The sequence below is a fragment of the Podarcis bocagei genome, assembly GCF_964188305.1.
Source record: "Podarcis bocagei genome assembly, chromosome: 10".
In the NCBI taxonomy this organism is placed as follows: domain Eukaryota; kingdom Metazoa; phylum Chordata; class Lepidosauria; order Squamata; family Lacertidae; genus Podarcis; species Podarcis bocagei.
In genome coordinates, this window is record NC_138135.1 from 70,262,663 (window position 1) to 70,276,258 (window position 13,596).

Below are 13,596 nucleotides of genomic sequence, written 5' to 3' on the forward strand. Positions count from 1 at the left end.
TGCCTCCATCCATTCTTCTCTGACCAATCACGGACTAAGGGGAAACAAGAGTCCCATTGGAGAGTTCAGCAGCAAAAGCCAAACTCCAATTTTTACATCAAAACTCTGACTGGTCTTTCCACTTTGGCCTGTCTATCTAATATGGTCCCTTTCGTCCCATTGATATTCAAGTAGCACCAAGCATTGCACATTAAATTTATATCCTAATTTCTGCAATGCAAGGGATGCTTTTGAGAGCATTCCACCTTTCCTTTCTTTTCTCTTCATCAAGTTCTTCAAATAAGTCTTTGGGAAATAAATATTAGCCAGCTGAAGTTTGCTATATATGTCCTAGGGCCCTGAATGAGAACCTGTCATATCCATCTCTTAAGTTCAATGCCGGTATATACACCAATCTCACAACCTAGCAACATTTATGCTGGGAGTAAGCCTCACTGAATTCACTGGGACTGCAACTGTCAAGCATTCAGTATGCCTAAATGCATCTGTTTTCCCCAGTAGGTTCCATTCTGATCTTTTCTGTAATTACGTTGAACACTTATAAACGTCTGTACATTCAGGAGAACTTGCATCTAACGTGCAGGCATGTGAAATGCTTTAAACGTGCCCCAAATCTCCAGAAATTTCCCAGATTTGAATAAGCCCCATCAGCTCCTGTTGCATTCGCCCCTCCACAGGCCCCAGCAAAATGAAGCCCCCGTTTTTTGAGACAACCTGTGAAATTATGAAGAGGCAGCATGACTTTCTGACTTATCTGTTCTCCCTCTAGAAGCGAGGGGGTTGTTTTCCCAACACCGTTTGTTTCAAGCGAGAGCCGCCCCATTTAAAAAACTGCACCCACTCTCGGTAGTGTGTTTCAATTTGCTTCCTTTCATGTGTTTGATTTCCATATTCCAATTATAGCAGTTAAAATACACCTTATGTTACCTGCTGCTGCTGCTGCTGTTTTTTCTAAAAAAACAACCCATAATGAAACTTCTGAAGCTTAGTTCTGTTAATTATCCTGCTACACTGTATATTGAAAAATACACATTTCACACGTCTGCGCATAGTTTTGGTCAGAAATAGGCAAAACCTGGAATCTAGAGTGCTGTACGTTGATATTTCAAGGCCCAAATTCTGTTTATGTGGAAGAGTCGAGTCCTGCTGTGAACTACAGACACATCCACAGTCTTGCTCATTCCGGAAGATTCCATGGCCTCTTTCTGAATTCTTAAAAGGACAGACAAGTCACACAGATATGGTTGGTTGGTTGCTTTTTCCTTTTTTTTCTTTTTCAAAGGCTTGATTATTTCTGCTGCCCATTAGCACGGTCTTAACATATTGCACAATGTTTCGTTATAAAAATGTCTTCTGCGTCAGGCAGAAAGAAAGGGCGAGAGTTTCTGAAGGAGGTGTTACTGCATAGCGTCTTCTGTCAGCAGAGGTACGTGGTTGTTTAGGTGGCCATCTTGGACTGGGACCTACAAAGGAGAAAGCGAAGCAGGAAAAAAAGTCACTTTATTCGTTCTATCTGTTTTTCATTTACTGCCGCCCGCTTCCTCGCATCCGCCTAATACAGTGGTGCCTCACAAGACGAAAATAATCCGTTCCGCGAGTCTCTTTGTCTAGCGGTTTTTCCGTCTTGCGAAGCAACCCTATTAGCGGCTTAGCGGATTAGCGCTATTAGCGGTTTAGCGGCTATTAAAGGCTTAGCGGCTAAAAGGCTATTAGCGGCTTAGAAAAAGGGGGGAGCGAAAAAAATCGCAAGACTCGCAAGACATTCTCGTCTTGCGAAGCAAGCCCATAGGGAAATTCGTCTTGCGAAGCGCATCGAAAAACGGAAAACCCTTTCGTCTAGCGGGTTTTTCGTCTTGCGAGGCCAATGGGGAACTCAGTTTGGGAACACTGGTGTGAGCATCTGCTTGGACCCAGCGTTGCATCTAGACCTCACTCTCAGCAGCAGCAGGCAGTGAACTGAGGCGTAGGGGATTTTCTGTATTTATTTCACAAGATTTATAGACCACCCGGTTGTAATAAAACTTCAACACACTTCACAAAAGTATTGTTAAAAAAAAAGAAAAATCTCTTGGGGGGAAAAGTTCTCTGAAGCTTTCCTTTTAGGAATTCTAGGTGCCAAAATTTAACAGATCAGAAAAGACTATTTATGTATGCAGCCACTGCTGCTCAGATGTTATTGGCCCAGAGATGGAAAGATGACAGAGTCCCAACCAGAGAAGAATGGCAGATCAAGTTGATGGGCTATGCCGAATTGGCAAAAAAGACCAGAAGAATCAGAAATCAGGAAGACCAAATTTTTAATCAGGAATGGGGGAAATATATAATTTACCTTAAAAACCACTGTAAACAATTAAATTTATTAGTAAGGTTGGAATAACACTTGCAGCTTTATGTTGAATTTGGGGTATAATGGAGTTTTAATAGATTTGGATTAATGGACAAGATGCAGGAGGAAAAGGTTAATATAAGGACCCACAAAGGGGAGGAGGGAAGCTCAGGAGATTATTCGGAATTCCCTTTCTATGTTGGCTGTTTGATAATTGTTTGTAAATTTTTAAAATCTGAAAAATAAATTATTATTATTTTTGAGAAGTTCTCTGAATAGCCAAGTTTCCGGAGTAAACTTCATATTTTGATGCCAGGATTGTTCTCTCAGTGGGCTAAAATTCAACTGTGCCTCAAGTTTTTAGCCAATAATTAAATATTTGCTGGAAAATCTTTATGGACCAGACAAGACTCCCTTTCCAGCTGCAAATACCAGATCAGATCCAAAGAACATTTTGCCCAATTTTTCATTTCATTGGGTTCAGCATAAGGATCACCTGCCTTCCCTAGAGCCCATGGGTAAAAGTACCAATGAACCGACAAAAATATATATGGGAGTATTCCCCCCCCCCCCAGTTGGTACCAATGATTGTTCCAAAGAAAGTGTGTTGGGTAGCAGATCTGGAAACATCAAAACCAGATTCCGCAAGTTTCACAACCAGAAGAGCAAGTGTATCCCTGGATCTTCCTTTCTGGTAGAGAGGAGTTCTTATTCTCTCTACTGGTTCCTTTTGCCAGATCTGGAGGATAGTGGCAATTAAAATTCCCTGTTTAGGGAAGTTTTTAATGTTTAATGCTGCGTTGTGTTTTTAATATTCGATTGGGAGTCGCCCAGAGTGGCTGGGGAAACTGGGCGGGGTATAAATAATAAATTATTATTATTGTTGACAAAAGCAGGACTATGACGAGAAGAACTGAACAGAATACAGCTTCATGGGAGATTTTTGGAGATCAGCCTCTTTTGACAGAGATGGCTGGACGATACCATATTTTTCGCCCTATAGGATGCACCGGCCCATAGGACGCACTTTTTTTTTTTGAAGGGGGGGAATAAAGGGGGGAAATTTTTTTTTCCCCCCCAGCCCCAAAGAGCAAAGAAGCCATGACAGCAAGCGGGATGGATCCCGCTCGCTTTCCTGGCTTCGTTTTTAGCCTTGGGGCTGGGGGTCCGGGAGCAAAGGCGAGGTTGCACGCAACCTTGCCATCGCTCTCGGAGCTTGCGGGGCTGGGGGCGGGGGAAGTCCGAGCTTCCCCCGACCCCAGCCCCCAGAACGGGTCGGAGAGCGATGGCGAAGCTGCGCGCAACCTCGCCATCGCTCTGGGAGCTTGCTGGGCTGGGGGGATAGCTTCCTGAAGCATGGAGAGCGAGAGGCGTCAGCAAAAGCCTGCATTCACCTCATAGGACGCACACACATTTCCCCTTCATTTTTGGAGGGGAAAAAGTGCGTCCTATAGGGCGAAAAATACAGTGCTTCAAATAATGAGGAGTGTTATTGCTCTGCAGAATTCCTAATCTCCATCCCAGGACTACTATTATCACCTGCTCTAAAATCCTCCTCTAAAAGTAATCTCAGTTTTTCTGACTCCTTGGTCTGGGCTAGCATTCTCAGTGGCTTTATAAAATGAAATATTGGAAGCGGAAGTACACTCAATAAGCATACACAAACAGCTGCATAATCTGGCTTCCTTGAGGCACTTTGTAGCCTGTCTGAGTTTAAAGTAGTTTATAATGGTCTGGATCACGTCCCCATTGACTTTTAATTCCACTGGGCTGCTAGTAATGGCAAGTGTGTGTTCCATTAGTCTCAGCCCCAAGGACGCCATCTATTATTATTATTTTTTAATTCTTTGGCATGCAAAACACATATTTAAGCACTGAGAGCCGTTCCTCAGAATACACTTACAGATGAAGATTTATGAGAGCCCAGTCTGAAACGACAGCAGATGATTTCCACTATGAATCCCCCAATGCCGTGTAAAATTCCTGCAAAAGGGAGAACAATTTGGACGTATGGAAAGGCTGCTCTTTCATTATTCATGTAGCTTTATGACATTATTCATGTCATAAAATGAGAACCATTTCGTACGTTCAGCTACCGGCTACACACAAAACAGGGAATGGAAACCCATCCTAATGGGCACGCCTCGTGTTAAGGTACCATTTGGCAAACATAATAATAACAAGAATACCTTTATTGTCAATGTACAACCTGTGTACAAAGAAATTAACCGAGCCCCCCCCCCACTCGATCTCATTGCACTCTGTGTGCTTGTCGCACAACACCCCAACCCTGAAAGTCAGTTGCACTATATTATTTTCCGTTCAGCAGCCTAACAGCCCACGGATAGAAACTGTTTTTTAGCCTGTTGGTACGACTGACTATACTTCTATATCTCCTGTCCCTGAGAATTTTTCTCGCTCTCCTAAGGCAACGATCCCTTGCGATGTCATCTAGCGGGCTCAGGGGACATGACATCATGTGCTGTGTTCACCACCCTCTGTAAAGACTTTCTGTCCGTGGCTGTCAAGCCAACGTACCACACTGTGATACAATATGAGAGGACACTTTCTATTGTGGCCCGGTAGAAGGAGGTCATCAATGGCTGTTTAACATTGTTCTTTAGCAAGACCCTAAGAAAATGGAGTCTCTGTTGGGCCTTCCTAACCTCTGTTGGGCCTTCACTTGTTTTTCCAAGTGAGGTCTTCACTAAGTTAAACTCCCAGGAATTTAAAGGAAGAGACTCACTCCACACTCACACTCTATGACCTGTGACCATTCAGATGTTGCTAAACTACAACTCCCATCATCCTGGGCCACCGGATAAACCTAAGCTGATTTAGGTTTAGGCTGATGGAGTTGGGAATCTGATGGTATCTGGAGGGCCACAGCTGCATTTCAGGTACACATTTAAAACATGTACACCTGAATATGCAGCATGTGAGAGTCCTGAAATTCTTCCGTGGTTAAGGAGTGTGTGGCTGTTCTCCCATGTGGTGGTGATGATGATGATGATGATGATGATGATGATGATGATTTGTACCCCGCCCATCTGGCTAGGTTTCCCCAGCCACTCTGGGCGGCTTCCAACAGTAATAAAAATACAATACAGTGGTACCTCGGGTTAAGTACTTAATTTGTTCCGGAGGTCCATTCTTAACCTGAAATTGTTCTTAACCTGAAGCACCATTTTAGCTAATGGGGCCTGCCCTGTTGCTGCCGCGCCGCCGGAGCCCAATTTCTGTTCTTATCCTGAAGCAAAGTTCTTAACCTGAAGCACTATTTCTGGGTTAGCGGAGTGTGTAACCTGAAACATATGTAACCTGAAGCGTATGTAACCCGAGGTACCACTGTAGCCTATTAAACATTAAAAGCTTCCCTAAACAGGGCTGCTTCAGACGTCTTCTAAAAGTCTGGTAGTTGTTTTTCTCTTTAACATCTGGTGGGAGGGTGTTCCACAGGGCAGGTGCTACTACCAAGAAGGCCCTCTGCCTTGTTCCCTGTAGCTTTGCTTCTCGCAGTGAGGGAACCGCCAGAAGGCCCTCGGCACTGGAACTCAGCGTCCGGGCAGAACGATGGGGGTGGAGACACTCCAATACCACTGATTTAAAAGCAGTGACATCGTCGTCAGCAGGGTGGGAGTTTGGGAACAAATAACAAGAAGGAGGAAAGAGAGGGAGAACCTACTCTTGTTTATGCCATGGAGGGAGGGAAACAGTTCAAAGAGCAAAAGGAGGAAACAGGCCCTTGATAGATTTCATGAAACCCTTGCAACATAATCTGAGCTCGTACCTGTCGTTGAAAAGATTCCTCCAATGATGCCACAAAGCCTCACTAAAAACTGCCAAAAGGGCATGTGTTCTTCTGTCACCGTCACCATAAGGGAACTGATGTCGTATTTCATGAAAATCCCGGACACTCCATGACTGCCTGCCGCGTGGTTTATCACTCTTTCCTAGCAACAGGGGGGAAAGCCGGACACAATTTAGCAACTTTAGATCGTGCGCAAGCAAAGACGGAGTATCTCGCCTGTACAAGACAGGAAAACAGAGCTTGAGAGCATCTTCTTGGCAACAGTGAGGTGGCACTGAAATGAAATGTTATTTAGTGAGGGTGGCAAAACTCGCATGTTGTTGGCGCCAATCAAGCAAGCAGTCGCTCGTTTTATTTGCACAGCTCCTTTCCAGAGTTAAAACTGTGCGCAAGGCAGCTTACAACACACACAAAAATTACATAATTTAAGCGTAACAAATGTAGCATTTGTCAATGATAATTCGTTTGCTGTTTTAATAAATAAAACAGCAAAAAACACACAACCAAATTGAACAATTTCTACATCAAACATAAGATCTAGAATAAAGATACAAAAAAATTAGTATCAGTAAATAATACCCCAGCCCAAGAGTCTGCTCAGCAGCCTCAGCTTTTGTAGTTGGAGTCAGTCCGGGCCCCACCCTCCCAGGCCAGGAGGAAAAGGCCTGCAAAGCAGGGAGCAGGTCTTCCAGCACTAACAGCCAAGATGGTCTCTTGCCTCAATTTTGCTCAGAGAAGACTCAGTGAAATTAACAAGCATGACTGAATTGGCTCCATTAATTTCAGTGGGTCTTCTCTGAGTAAAATACAGTTGACTACCACCCTTCAATAGCATTTAAAGCTTTAGGGAGAGCTTGAATTCGTGAATTTTTGGAAAAAGAAAATCAGGTCACAATATAACGAGAGAGAGATTTTATTGATACATTTTTTAAAAAAACAAGATTTATATACAGCTTACACCAGCATTTCCCAAGTTATTGTCCCACACAGACTTACCCTTTCTGTTACTGAAAACTGATGGGTTTCCGCTGTGATTTTATACGTATGAAGTTTCGTTGGCACAACAGTGATAAAGTACTGGAACATCTGGTTGTCTAAAAGGCAAAAAAAAAAGGTACCTATTGAAAGAAGACTCCCCATTTGGGAAAGAAACAGTCGGCACAGACTTGCAGGCACCGATGTGATTCGAGGTGGGTCGCAGCATTTTAAAAACAAGCGTAAACTTTCATAAAGGCAACCAGCTGAACCATAGCCCAATACTGTGGTTTGCAACATACAGGCACAGCCCCTTACAGGTCTGCATTCTCAGAAGATCTGAAGAATCATAGAGTTGGAAGGAAGCAGCCCTGCTAGATTAGACGGCAAGCCAATGTAGCCTGGATGCCTCTGGGTACCAGCTTCTGGAAATCACAAGTTGGGTCAGTGCCTGGAGGATGGCTGGCCACTGTGACAACAGGATGCTGGAATATCGTGGGCCTTTGGCTGGATCCAGGAGAGCTCTTCTTGCACAGCATCCTATTCTCACAATGGTAAAGCAGAGGCCTATTGGAAGCCCTACTGGGTCCACCTTAACCCGTGGTTCCCAACGTGGGGCACACACCCCATGGGGGGCAATTTGATTTTTAAGGGGGGCAATTTGAGAATGTTTAGACCAGTGTTTCCCAATCACTGTTCCGCGGCACACTAGTGTGCCGCGAGATGTTGCCTGGTGTGCCGCGAGATGTTGCCCGGAGGGAGGCGGGCGAGTCGGGCGGCGAGAGGCGGGGCGGCGGCGGCGAGGAGAGGCCGCCCAGCACGGGGCTCTCGCCATCTGCCTGCCTGGCTGCCTGCGAGCTCGGCAGGCAGCGCCTCCGTCCGCAGCGCCCGCCTCGCGGCTCTCATTCCCTGCCCCTGCCAAAGCTCACCCAGCCAAGCCGCGCTCTCCTTCCTGCCTCGCTTTGCTGCCTCCCCCACCCCCACCCCCAAAGCTTGGAGGTTCCCCGGCAAGGGGGAGGGGAAAAATTGAAACTTACACTTTCGTGCGTCCCTCCCGGCGTGACGCTGCGCGCTGACGTCACGGGGCTGTAATGGTGGTGTGCCTCGAGATTTTTTTCATCAAACAAGTGTGCCTTTGCCCCAAAAAGGTTGGGATACACTGGTTTAGACCAAGTTAATGGCCTTCCTCCATGTGAAAAGGAGTTCACTTTTTGAATAATAAGAATTATATTTCACGGGTGGGGGGGATCAGGATTTTAGAGATGATTAGGTGGGAACCACTGGCCTAAACCTATCATGATTAAAAGTATTGGGTTATTTGCTAAATAAATTTATATGTGTGGTTTTTTTGTATCTCTCTCTCTCTCTCTCTCTCTCTCTCTCTCTCTCACACACACACACACACACACACAATATACTTCTGAATCAGTAAAAGGCTCACCCAGAATTTAAATACACGTTAGTCTTTATATAAAATTATAATACTTGCATTGTAGGGCTTCTTTGAATGGGATAAAAAAACAGCAACCTCATACATAAGTGTCAAAATTGTACTGTTAAAGTTTAAGTGAAGATGGACTTTTAACAACTGAAAGATAGGCAAGAAAATCAAGCTTGCAGTAGGAAATAAAAACTGTAAAGTAAGGCTGAACAGAACTTTTTTTTACTTTTTAAACCTGCCTTTCAATATTGCTTTGACTCAGGGCAGTTTACAGCCCATACAACTGAGGGAGATACCCCCCTCCCCTCCAAAAAAATCACATTCTACTAAGAATTCGGGGAACATAAATAATGTAAGAAGACATTGCTAAAAATAGAACAACATGAAAGATACTTTTCTGTGAGGTGAGTGACACTTACGATCTGACGCAATCTTTTCAGTGCCATCTAAAGGATTGATAACCCCCGTGATGAGCTCCCCAAAAGACAAGTGATCTATCCTGTGGGAGAAGTTGTACGCTGAAAAACAGAACAGAACAAAAGCCGCAGAGTTAGCAGCGCTGCTTAGCTTCCCCCAATAGCGGCCGTTCTGTTTCAAGTTATGCAGTCCCTGAGAATTTCACTCTAAGCCAAACAACTTCTAACAGCTAACTTCAAGCAAGTAAGGCTTCTAACTACCTTTTAAAAGCATATTTTAAAAAGGTTTCTTTAAACCCCCAAAGCCCCGCACAAAGCGACGCACCTGGAGTCAAAACACAGAGCTCAAGCATGTGCAGTCTTCCAGAATGCAAAAATGGATGCAAATATTTATGCTAATGTCAGACTGCTTATAAGGAAAGAAAGGATTTGTCACAGACTTACTGTGAGCAGGATGCTCAAATAAAGAACGACTAAACAACACGGCAGTCATTGTGTTTCAGAATATTAGATGGTTCAGTCTCAAACCGTGGATGAGAGCCAACACACTGAAGCTCAGTCCAGATAGAACTGAGGCACTGTTAGGGGATGGTTCCCTAGACCAGATGGGTGGGAGATCGCCTGCTCTTGATGGGATTACACTTCCTCTGAAGGAGCAGGTTCATAGCTTGGGGTCCTCCTGGATCCTCTGCTATCGCTCGAGGCTCAGGTGGCCTCAGTGGCCCAGAGTGCCTTCCATCAGCTTTGGCTGGTGACCCAGCTACGCCCCTATCTGGGCAGGGATAGCCTAACTACTGTTGTCTATGCTCTGGGAACCTCAAGGTTAGATTACTGCAATGTGTTATACGTAGGGCTGCCTCTGAAGATGGTAAAGAAACTTTGGCTGGTGCAGAATTCAGTGGCCAGGTTGCTCACGGTTTGAGCATATTACACCGATCATGGTCCAACTGCACTGGCTACCAATTAGTTTCCGGGTCCAATTCAAAGTGCTGGTTTTGACCTATAAAGCCTTAAACGGCTCAGGACCGCAATACCCCAAGGAACACCTCTTCCCATAAGAACCCACCTGGAGCCTGAGATCATCTTCTGAGGCCCTTCTTTGTGTGCTTCCTCCTCGAGAGGTCCGGAGGGTGGCAACACGAGAACGGGGCCTTCTCTGCAGTGGCTCCCCGTCTGTGGAATGCTCTCCCCAGGGAATTTTGCCTGGCGCCTTCATTGTACACCTTTAGGCACCAGGCAAAAACGTTCCTTTTTAACCAGGCCTTTGGTTGATCTTATTGACATCCTATGTCCTTTTAAAATATGACTCTTTTCTTGGGGGGGGGGGTTTATTGGGTTGCTGTTTTTATTTGCATTACAGTAGACCTGGGTTTACGAAAACCAAATGTTTACGAAAACCAAATGCTTAAGTAAACCAAATGTTTACGAACCATTTGGTTTACTAACTCCACAAAACCGGAAGTAGTGTCCCAGTTTGCAAACTTTACCTCGGTCTTAGAATGGAATCCGAATGGTGGAAGGGCACCAGCGGCGGGAGGCCTCATTAGGGAAAGCGTGCCTCAGTTTAAGAACGGTTTTGGTTTAAGAATGGACTTCTGGAACGGAGTAAGTTCGTAAACCAAGGCACCACTGTATATATTTTGTGGTTTTATATTTCAGTTTTATTCTGTGAACTGCCCTGAGACCTCTGGGTATAGGGCAGTACATAAACTCAATAAATAATAACTTAATAAATAACAATAAATAAATAATAATAACCAGGTCTTTCCACCCACAGATCCCTCTTGTTCCCCTTTACAAAATTTCAATCTTATGGATCGCTGTTATTAAAACAGGTAAAGGGGTTCACCTGGTTTCATTTTAATCCGAATGCCAATGACCACACAGAAGATGGAAGTTGGGTAGGGGAATTATTAATGGAAGGAAATTACTAATTGATTACAACCATATATGGAATGCAAGAGGGATTCAACAAGAACTTACAATTTTCCTTACGGAGTGCTTGAAAGAATAGACTGTGTGAAATACTGGGATGATTTGTAACATTGCCAGCTAGAGAGAGCTCTAGTTCTGATTTATGATGACTTTGGTGAGACGCCAGCTCATTAGAAGAAACAAGGAGATAAACACTGAAAGTAAGCCATAAGTCACGGCCTGACTTCTTTCTGCTTTCGGTCTCAGAGAGGCAAAATGAAGCTGTGACAAAATGAGCTTTCGAAGGAGGGGCCATGTTGAATAAAACTGACTGATCACAACATGAAGGAAATGAAGAAGGTAAACAAACACCGTATTTTTCGCTCTATAAGACGCACTGGACCATAAGACGCACGAAGATGCACAGTGATCCCTCTTGATGTTCTGGCTTCTGGGATAGCTGTGCAACCTATATTCGCTCCATAAGACGCACACACGTATTCCCTTACTTTTTGGAATGGAAAAAGTGAGTCTTATAGAGCAAAAAATACGGTATTTCACACAGCTACAGGATATAAATCCCCTCTGCAAGTTAATGGATTTGGATTTATTAAATACGATCGAAAGTCATCACATCAGTGGCTGCTAGAACAAAGGATTAAGATCGGAATTGTGGAACTTGGATTAAGAAAATTGGCGCAGGATCAAGAAATAACATCAACTCCTGATAGCCAGGAAGCCATCCAAAAATGTTTAATTTGGAACTGTTTAATTGGCTCCTTTGATTGTATTGTGATTTGATATGATTTGGCATTGTATTAATGTGGCCTCCATTGGATTGTTATTAATGAAAAATTAATTTTAAAATAAGAAGTTGGGTAGGGAGTGGGCAAGGGACAGATTTATCCATGAAAGAAGGGAGGGAGAGAGAGGTGTTCATCATCATACACAATGACACCACCCCCCAAGCCAATACAGTGGTACCTTGGATCTCAAACGCCTTGGTACTCAAACAACTTGGAACCGAAACACTGCAAATCCGGAAGTGTTCTGGTTTGCGAACTGTTTTCGGAAGCCGAACATAATCCGTTTTGAGTGCCACACTTCCATTTTGAGTGTTATGCTGAGGTCTGTCTATTTTTGCTATTTATTTTGCATTTTTGTGGCTTTTTTGTTTTGTTTCTGTGACTGTATAGAACCCAGTTCAGCTACTGATTGATTGTGTGACTGCAGTACATTGTGTATTGCTTTTTTATGGATCAATGGTCTCATTAGATAGTAAAATTCATGTTAAATTGCTGTTTTAGGGGTTGTTTTCAAAAGTCTGGAACGGATTAATCCATTTTGCATTACTTCCTATGGGAAAGCATGCCTTGGTTTTGGAACGCTTTGGTTTTGGAACGGACTTCCAGAACGGATTAAGTTTGGGAACCAAGGTACCACTATGTCTGTTCCACAAAACCTGGTGTCAGCGGTAGGTCTGAACTGGTCTGAAAGAAGCGGGCAGAGCTCTTTGAACGTGCCACATCACAGATGGAATATTTCAAAACGTTTTTCTTCTAGACGTATTTGCCCGAAACATCTCATAACTAACAATCTATGCACGCAAGATCACAAAAGGGACTCACATTCATGGCTCACAAGGGCTGCCAAGTGCGCATGGCCTCTTGGGTGTGGAATTGCCCTAAGGAAAGAGAGAAAAAGAGGGGGGAGGGAACAAAGTTTCAGAATCAAAAGGATGCGATAAGAAGGACAAACTTCAATAGGCAGAGCAAAGCACCACTTACAAGGGGACACAGCCATTTGGAGACAGCACACCTGGAGATTGTGAGAATGGCTACCCCTGGTGTGTACAGAAGAGCAGCAGGCAACCGAAGACCTAACATTGCTCAGTGGAGCCCTGAAATAAGTCTATGTTCCGGGGCCAAGGCAGTTTTGTCTAGCGTTCAAATGCATGGCAAAACTGCTGACAGATGCCATCAATGTAATTCGGTGTAAGCGTTTTAGGAATCTGGTACATGAAATCTTCACTGTGCCTGGCTTGTTAGTGGACATACTGCATACTGGCTACTCTTAATCGTGAGCAACCAAAACTTGAGACAGAAAAAAACCCTTTAAAGTCGCATGAGCAGAATGCAGCTTTTTCTCTCTCTACCCAGTGTCAAAATTAATAATAATAATAATAATAATAATAATAATAATAATAATAATATATTTGTACCCTGCCCATCTGGCTGGGTTTCCCCAGCCACTCTGGGCGGCTTCCACAAAAAACAAAAATACACTAAGATGTCACACATTAAAAACTTCCCTGAACAAGGCTGCCTTAAGATGTCTTCTGAATGTCAGGTAGTTGTTTATCTCTTTGACGAAGAGTTTGGATTTGATATCCCGCTTTATCACTACCTGAAGGAGTCTCAAAGCGGCTAACATTCTCCTTTCCCTTCCTCCCCCACAACAAACACTCTGTGAGGTGAGTGGGGCTGAGAGACTTCAAAGAAGTGTGACTGGCCCAAGGTCACCCAGCAGCTGTATGTGGAGGAGCGGGGAAGCGAACCTGGTTCACCAGATTACGAGACTACCGCTCTTAACCACTACACCACACTGGCTCTCTGATGGTAGGGCGTTCCACAGGGCGGGTACCACTACCGAGCTTTGCTTCTCGCAATGAGGGAACCGCCAGAAGGCCCTCAGTGCTGGACCTCAGTGTCCG

At 44.3% G+C, this 13,596-nt stretch overlaps 1 protein-coding gene across 1 annotated transcript in view; it reads right to left on the reverse strand.

The window, feature by feature from the left end:
- Positions 1-850: 850 nt before the first annotated feature.
- ERGIC2 (ERGIC and golgi 2) overlaps positions 851-13,596 on the reverse strand; it is a 35,439-nt gene continuing 22,693 nt past the window's right edge. The window contains exons 10-15 of the mRNA XM_081211799.1: positions 12,512-12,567; positions 8,973-9,071; positions 7,134-7,231; positions 6,117-6,279; positions 4,230-4,309; positions 851-1,463 (exon numbers count right to left, since the gene is read on the reverse strand). Coding sequence (XP_081067925.1) covers positions 1,398-1,463; positions 4,230-4,309; positions 6,117-6,279; positions 7,134-7,231; positions 8,973-9,071; positions 12,512-12,567 — 562 coding nt within the window. The 3' untranslated portion in view covers positions 851-1,397. The remainder of the gene's footprint in view (positions 1,464-4,229; positions 4,310-6,116; positions 6,280-7,133; positions 7,232-8,972; positions 9,072-12,511; positions 12,568-13,596) is intronic.